The sequence below is a fragment of the Buceros rhinoceros genome, unplaced genomic scaffold (genome assembly GCF_000710305.1).
Source record: "Buceros rhinoceros silvestris isolate BGI_N320 unplaced genomic scaffold, ASM71030v1 scaffold14779, whole genome shotgun sequence".
NCBI classification, from domain to species: domain Eukaryota; kingdom Metazoa; phylum Chordata; class Aves; order Bucerotiformes; family Bucerotidae; genus Buceros; species Buceros rhinoceros.
In genome coordinates, this window is record NW_010430318.1 from 64,280 (window position 1) to 72,776 (window position 8,497).

Genomic DNA, 8,497 nt, shown 5'->3' on the forward strand with positions numbered 1-8,497 from the left:
CCCAGGTCCCTCAGCTGCTCCTCAGCGCATTGTGCTCCAGCCCCTGCCCCAGCTCCGCTGCCCTGCTCTGGACACGCTCCAGCCCCTCCATGTCCTGCTGGCAGGGAGGGACCAAACCGAACCCAGGGTTCGAGGTCTCCCCAGTGCAGGGGGACAATCCCTGCCCTGCTCCTGCTGGCCACACCAGTGCTGGGACAAGCCCGGATGCTGTGGGCCTTCTTGGGCACGCTGCTGGCTCCTCTTCAGCCACTCTCACCAACACCCCCAGGCCCTTTTCCCGGGCAGTTTCCAGCTGCTCTGCCCCCAGCCTGGAGCTGGGGATCTCAAATGTTTTGTCCTCCCACCCATGACAGAGTGTAACGTCCAGCTCCGAGTGTCAGGAGGGTGGTCCCAGAGCACAGAGCTCTTCCCCCAGCAGCCGTCCTCCACCAAAACACACATCTTGGAAAACCGTGATGGGGAAACCCACCCGCAGATGACCAAGCGAACAGAAGGTGGAAGTGAAGCAGCAGTCCCTGGGTGCTGCAGCTGGAGCTCCTCTGTACCCCTGTACTACGTGACTTTGTAATTATCTATCACAACTATAAAAAAAAAGTCATCAACTAAAAAATGACCCTTTTCGTGCAAACCCAGACCTCAAATACACGATGCTGCCGCTTGTGTAACAAACCGCAGAGACCGATGATGAATGAGTTAGTCAGAGGCCTCCGATCAGGTGCCTCTTCCACCCTAACTCACCTTTTCTAGGACTTACCCTGAATTTGAAACGCGGGCTTCAAACAGAAGCTCAAAAGGAACCAGCTCAGAAACTTCTCTCCTTTCCCTAAACCACGGACTTTTCTTTCCAACCTGTGTTTTCCCAAAGCCCAGAACCAAGGTTCTCCCAGCCCTGGCTCCTATTCCTGTCACACATCAAAAAGTGATATTTTTCCACACTGAAAAAGCTATTTTAGGTCATTCTTCACAGTTACTTTTATATTTCACATTCATTTAAATTTTTGCAGCCGTATCTTCCCGCAGGCATCTGAATTATGTCTCTGGAGGAAAGAATTTAAAAAAAATAACCTTCCTTTTTCCCCCCCCAAAAAATTCAGATTTTGAAGTCGTTTTTAAGTGTTGCATGGGGTATATAAAGGATAATATAAACCAAATTATTTCATACAACTCTTGGTACATTTCCATTCCTGTGGTTTTGCTTTTTTGCATTAAAAAAAAAAAATCCCCAAACAGTCACTCCAAAGACACGCCAGATCCGGACTCTGCAGGGAGGAGATGGAGCCGATAACCCCGTTATTCAGGGGGAAGGGAAAAAACCTTGTACAGCAGCTTATGTTTTTCTATAAGCTGCTTATGTCACTGCATAAAACGCAGTGAACTTCTCCCTCTACGGCTTCTCTTCCTGTTTTCCAAATAATTAAAAGAGCAGCTTAAAAGCAGGGGTTTTGGCATTAAAAACATTCGTGCTATCCCACCAGAAAAGCAAAATATGACTTTCCCAGGGCCGGGCTGATTCAGCAGAGCTTATAAATAACAGCGGGCTTCCAGCTATTACCATTTGATAAAAAGAAATGAATAAAAGGAAAACGCTGTCACATGTTCACAAATAAACCCCGCTGTGTTTCTAAGCAAAATTTCCTCTGTAGTCACGTTGGACAGTGAGGCAAGAGCACCCGTCCCAAACATCCCATCCACAACCAAAACAACCATTAGAGCAAGGGAATATTAAAGTGAAAATCTAAATTTCCTTCATTTTTTTTTTTCTGATAAGAAACATGCAGCCACTCACACGCTCCAACAAGCCCGTGTGCATGATGCAGGAGGCTTCTGGAAACGTGGCCGGTAATATTTCCGCTCCATTAGGAAAACCCACCCTCCTACCTGCTAAATAAATCTACAGACACTGAAAAATAAAAAATGGAGCCAAAAGTCCCCAAGATTTCTTCTTTTCCTCCTCACACTCAACAAAAAAAAGTCTTCGCTCAGCATCGCTTATTTTAAGAGGCAAAAAAAAAGTTGTCTTTTCCTCACTGTATGTTTTTCGAGCTCTGCAGGGTTCCCCCGGCATTGACTTTTCAAAGACTACCCCACGTCCTCACGCCTTCCAAAGCGACGCGACCGCGGCAGCACCGGCCAGATACTCACAGTGCTGTAGACAGCGGAGACAGTGGGCGTGAAGATCCGCTCCTCCAGGGGCTGCTGCACCGGACCTCGGGGGATTCTGCAACACAGCGAGTTAAGGAAAGCGGTGTCCAAGGCAGGGGCGCGTTTGGGGCACCTCCAGCCACGCAGCCCGTCACCTTCCACGCTCGGGCAGCCACACAGACATCTCCCAGGCACTCACACGCCAGTGGGCAGCTACGATCCTTCGACCTTCTCCCAACGAGGAGGAATGTGTGGCTTTGATGGGTGGATGTCACCGAGCAATACAGCGAGAGGAACCAAAGCAAACAATCTACATCGCCGAACAATCTACAAAACCATCGTTCTGTCAAGAGGATCCCCTCTTTTTTTTTTTAGCGAGGGAAAAAAAAAAAAACAAACCAGACCCACAAGCCCTTCGCATTCAGCGGGACAAACCTGCTGATCCGCGGGGTGTTTTGTGACAAAGGCTTTTGCTAACCACGCAGGAACCGCGGCACCACTGTTGCCTTGTTTGCCTCTTCAACCAGTAACTCCTTTCCTCACCCCCCCGCCCCAGTCGCTTCTAACAGGGGCTGCCGGGTGCTGAGGAGATCAGAAGCTGTGACGATCTGCTGCGGGTTTTTTAAAGGCAAACTGCGGTGGTGGACTTCAACTGGAAGGGTTTTGTGGGAACCGAGGGGAAAAAAAACAGGGAAAAAGATTTCCTCACCCACCCGCCCCAGTCGCTTCTAACAGGGGCTGCCGGGTGCTGAGGAGATCAGAAGCTGTGACGATCTGCTGCGGGTTTTTTAAAGGCAAACTGCGGTGGTGGACTTCAACTGGAAGGGTTTTGTGGGAACCGAGGGGAAAAAAAACAGGGAAAAAGACTTTATGCAATGAACAAATATGCTAGGAGCTGTTTGGCTCACAGAATAAAACAAGGGGATGCAAGAAAAATGCCTCCAGACGGAGCTAACACCTTGGGCCAGCGTACGGCGACACAATACCCAACGCCCACCTGCATCGTAAAGCCTTACTGGAAAACTCTCCACTAAAAGCCAGATTTAATTCACCTTTTCACTGTTTACATTTTATACGGCAAATCGTGTTGGAAAATGGGAGCAGCCTGATGGAGGAAGATCCTCCAGCAGCTCAGACCTCGTGGTAACACGATGGCAGATACTTAAAAAAAATTTAAAATCATGGAAACACTTCTTGGGTTTTGTTCAAATGAGGAAAAAAGAAACCCCACACACACACACTCCTCCAAGTTAAAATTCTGCACCTAGATTAGTTTGAGTCCTTCAAGTGTCCTCCCGTCACACTGCTGCCCAAAGCTGTCTGCAGGACCAACATCCCAGCACAGGAGAGACCCCGGCAAGACTCGATGGCGACCTGAGTGCCCCGATCCCACCCACTCCCCTTTCCCAGAACGGACCAGACTTTAAGGTTGAAGGAAGGACCCTCCGTTGTGACCCTGCTCCGCGCCTGGGGCCCTTTGCAGCACCCCCAGTTGATCTGCTCCTCCAAGACCATCCAGAATCACCTGGTTGGAAAAGACCTTTAAGCTCATTGAGTCCAATATTCCCCAGCACCGCCAGGGCCCCACTGACCCCCGTCCTTCAGTGCCACCTCGACACGTCTGTGAAACCTCTCCAGGGATGGGGACTCCACCACTGCCCTGGGCAGCCTGTTCCAAGGCTTCACAACCCTTTTGGTGAAGATTTTCTTCCTGATATCTAACCCAGATCTCCCCTGGTGTTTCCTCTCATCCCACCGGCTACAGCAGAGCAGAAACTGATTTACCACATCACTCTACTCTGACACCAAACACAGCGCTAAAAAGGTGGAGGAATTGCTCTAAAAGCTTCCTGAGCCGTGGTGTGGATGCCAGACACGCTGCCAACCCGGCGTGATAGGATTACGGGCGGAAGAGCCGGCCGCTGACCTTCCCACCACCTCTGCGCTCAGCCACGGCCCCGTTACAGCCTGGCAGGTGAAGAGTGGGACGCCCCCGGGCAGCTCCGCACTGCGAGCTGCAGTGTGAGCCCAGGTGAGGATCCGGTACTGCTGCTTCCCAAGATGGTCTCACTCAGCCTACAGCTCTGGTTTTTTATTTAAATGAGTGCAAGAATTTATTTTCAGCATCTAAGGCCTGTCTTCCGCTCGCAGACTTGCGAGCTAGTGCATAATTGATACCATTTGATAAAATAAAAGAGGTTTTTAACACCATCAGATGTGAACTCCTGACTCCAGCGAAACAAGGGGAAGATTTGCCACGGGCTTCGACAGAGCCGAGGCGCTGCTGCCATCCTGAAGATCTTCCCCGAGTTTCAAAAGCCCAAATTTGGGGGAGGAGAGGGGAAATACACCGCAAGAGAGACTGAAAATCTACAGGTTTCCTGCAGCCCCCAGCCTGCCCCTGCCCTCGTACCCAGCGCCTGATAACAGAGGACGGGGCAAGGCAGGGTTCTAAGCTCTGCCCTGTTGTCACAGCTGAGATTTCCAATCCTGAGGCAGTTTTGACACATAACTCGAGCAGTCGCTGCCTCAAAAGGGATCACTCCAGAGTTTGGAAAAACTGTTTCATCCTCGAGAAGGTTGGGATTTATTTTCTTATTTTAGAACTTATACAAGCCAGGAGGAAATAATCTTCTTTGAGCAGAGTAACCTCGCTTTTTGCGCCCAGGAAGAGCTGCCGAAAGGAAGCAGCAGCTCAGGTGCCTTGCCTGGGGCTGGGGCTCTGCTGAAGACCGCTTCAGGAAGGTGGTGACTCCCATCACACTAAACCAGGACCTTTTTGCCAAAGGGACTGATAGGGACAAAAATGCCTTAAACACCAGCAAGCCTTAATGAGATGTAACGGTTGGAGACAGCGATGATTTCCAGCACCTCTCTTCTGGCATCTCTAGAGCGACTCTGCAGAGAGCTGGGCTGGTGGAAGAGTTAGCGCTTTTCTGCCGCAGCTTATTTCAGCCCCCCCGGGAGAAGTGACTGCCCTCCTTCCCCTTCCACCTGCCAAAGGAGCCCGTCCTGGGGCCGTGGTGCTGTGATCTGAGGAGCAGCAACTGCCAAAGTTCATCAGCAGACTCTTGCTAACGAGGCTCTTTTGCCAGGCAGTGGGTGAAGAGCAGCAGCACGGGGGGCTGCGCCACGGGATGTGAAGGTGTCAGGGCAGGCAGGTGGGAAGAGAAAGCTCACCCAGCAGCATCGCCTCACGCACGGCCCCAGCAGACCAGCCCCCGGGGCGCTCGGCGTCTTCCACCACGCAGAGATTTCACACCATCGAGAGCTGCCCCACCCCAGAGGCACCGCGGACCGCAGGAACGCTGCCCTCCCGCTGCCCTGGCACACGCTGCGAAGTTCCAGTGTTAAAGGATAACCCAGCCTGGCTCTACTGCAGCGCTTAATTAACCACAGCGCAAAGAAAACGAGGATATGCTGAATAATTCAGGCAACTCTTTCACGTTACTATGCTGGCAGGCTTAGATCCAGCCCAGGAGGATCCTCTGCCCTCCCTCCTCCTCCTCCTCCTCCTCCTTCCCATACATCCCTGCCACCCACGTCACCCTCTTCAGCCACGCTCCGAAATGATCCAGGAGGGTGGGAAGGGGAGGCGGGGGAGCAGAAAAGCAAAGCTCCAGCGGGGTGGGGAGGGTTGTCGAGGGGGTGGAAAAGCAAAGCTAAACCCAAACCTCACACCGTTTTCAGAGATCCATCCATCACCGCAGGGAGAAAAGACAAGGCGGGCGATGAAGCAGCAGAGCAGGAGCACGGGGAACCCCTGAACTCACATCTGCAGCCGACAGGTCCGTACAGCGCAGCTCCAGCCTCTGCCTCTCACTCTCGTGTCAGGCTGAATGACTCCCGACAGCTCTCCCTCCTCCACCAGCATCACGCCCAGAATCAGGAGGACGGCAGCCAGCGGGCAGCGCTCCTCTGGATTCTCTTCCTTGCTGTTCAGGGCTCATTAACTCGCAGAATACATATATATATACACTTAAAAATCCACATAAGTGTGATACTCCTGGCAGATTAATAAAAGCAGGCACAGATGCACTGGGAGTTCCATCCAGCGCCCATCTGGCTGCAGCAGCCAATACGAGCCAGGGAATTTCAGGAGCTATTACAGACCCAGTGGGAGAAGGCAGGAGAAGATAGTATCGCCGGCTGGGGGCGAGACCGAATTTTCCTTGAAACCAAGAGTCTCCCCTGAAAGGAGGAGGATTCTGTTAATGAGACAGCCAGCCCCGCTCTGAGGAGGGGGAACATGCGACCGCTCTGCGAAGCAATTAGAGAAAAAAGATCCAGAGCAGGCAGGGGCAGTGACAAAGGCAGAGTTAAAGGCGAGTCCGGAGGAATTTCTTGCAGCAGCCTTCCCCTTGTAGCACGCTGGGCTGCCTGTTCTAACCACGCTACAAAACCAAGATACTGCAAGATTTCCACGCGCTTTTACAGCAGCGAACAACCCGCAGACACACGGTGATAGAACCGCTTAGGGCGAGAATTTGCACAGGTTTTTCTGTCCTGTTCCTGCTTCCAAGATTGGAGGGGGAAAACACAGTTGCGTTTTCTTCCAAAACGGGCTCATTTTCCCCTCAAACGGCGCTTCTCACCTCAGCTCGTTTTCAGCAGCTCACTACCATTTCAGCCCGAGCACACAGTGACAGCCTCTTCTCTTCCCGCTGACAGGAACGAGCACCTTCTCACAGGAATAAAAATACCGGTGGATACCCAAGAGTATTCAAAAGCTTCACACGCACAAAAAAAAAAAAATAAAACAAAACCAAAACCAGTCCAGAACCCAGGATTATTTTCATCCCTGCGCAGGAATGGAGCAAGTCTCCCACTAGCTATCCCCGGGGTTATATAAATCCGATGCGTGTCCCCGCTCGTACCGAAACTGAGTAGTAAACAACTGAAAAAAACACGAGGAAAAACCATCCAGCAGGAAGAGCAAGAAGCTGCATCAAACTGAAGTGCTTCTTTCAGCTTTTAGGTGTACAGAAGTTTTAAAACCCCTCCGAGGAGGGAGATATTTGATGGCAGAGAGCCGTCAAAAGCGCAAGTTCCTCCTCTGCACCCTCTCCTTGATTTAACACGCAATTAAGAAGTGGGAGGTGACCACCCGAACAACCGGTTTGGAGCCCACCAGGGCTTGCTGCAGAGGTTGGAAGGGAAAAGCTACTCCAGTGGCAGCAGCTTGCTGAAACTTCCGCAGCATCACCCCATTCGTGTGGTTCTGCCATCCCGTGCCCGCTGAGCCGAGCTGCTGCTCTCCATCCTACCTGGCAGCGAGCTCCTGGGGAGCGTCGTCGGCCAGCCGGGTCTCCTCTCCCCACGTCCGTCCCTCGGAGCCGGTGGCCACATCCGTGTCACCCGGGGATGGCTTTTCGGCTCCTGCCTGCGCGCAGAGCTCACCGCGCACGCGTGCTCTTAAAGCGGTAGTGCCACGGGGGCCTTGGCGATGCCTTGCTGGGGTGCCATTCACCCAAGTACTTCCAGGCGGCAGAAATCTCTCTGCTTCCTGAATTCTGCCGTGCACGCAGTGGGGAAGGGCCAGGTGGCAGTGTCCTGCTCCTCTTAGCGGACAAAAACTGACCCAGGCTTGGGAAGGAGAGAGAAACTCACCTACAGCACGTCGTGCTGTGGCAATCTGCACTGCAACAGAGGAAGAGCTGGGAAAGCTTTAGCGCTCCCTGTCAGAAGAATTCAATCGCAGCACAAAATCCTCGGCAAGACATTTTGCAGCTTGTTTCCCTCAGCTTTCTGCTCGCTCCCCCCAGCACAGCAACGGGCACCACCACAAGCCTGCTTGTTTAGCGAGCGCCGCGCGAATCAATTCTCCCTCCCAAATACACGTTTGGGAAGCCAGGGGAAGGAAAGCTGGTAAAACAAACCACAGCCTCTAAAAAAACAACAAGCCAACAAAAAAAACAACCCCCAAACCAAACCCGACTCATCTCCCACATCACTCCACCAAGTGACTTGTCACTAAATAAGTATTTAAGATCGACCAGTGCCATCGACTCTCTCCATGCTGAAATATTTACTACAACCAAATGAACTTCATCTGCAGAGAGAAAAAAAAGCCAGGTGACAAAGCAAAGCACCCCAAACTCAGGAGAAGGCAGATTAACATCGACCGTAACTCAGCCCCTGCCCCATCTACACACAGAATCGAGCCCTTAATGATGGAGGCACGTGATGCTTCTGCCCGGCGTCCCTGTCGGCTCCACTCTGCAGAGGGATCCAGCACCTTGCGCCCTTCCCAGCTCAGCTCTAGTTGATGGCAGAGAAATAACATCCCAAAAGTCATGACCAGTGTAATTTGAGGGCTCTGGAAAACGTTTAAAGGCGTAAGAACTTAACGAAT

The 8,497-nt window shown here is 52.0% G+C and overlaps 1 protein-coding gene across 1 annotated transcript in view; it reads right to left on the reverse strand.

Moving 5' to 3' along the window:
* Nucleotides 1-7,525, reverse strand: part of LOC104499494 (eukaryotic translation initiation factor 4 gamma 3-like) — a gene marked incomplete at both ends in the record, with an annotated part of 71,033 nt that extends 63,508 nt beyond the window's left edge. The window contains 2 exons of the mRNA XM_010143003.1: nt 2,143-2,218; nt 7,410-7,525. Coding sequence (XP_010141305.1) covers nt 2,143-2,218; nt 7,410-7,525 — 192 coding nt within the window. The remainder of the gene's footprint in view (nt 1-2,142; nt 2,219-7,409) is intronic.
* Between the last annotated feature and the right edge of the window lie 972 nt (nt 7,526-8,497).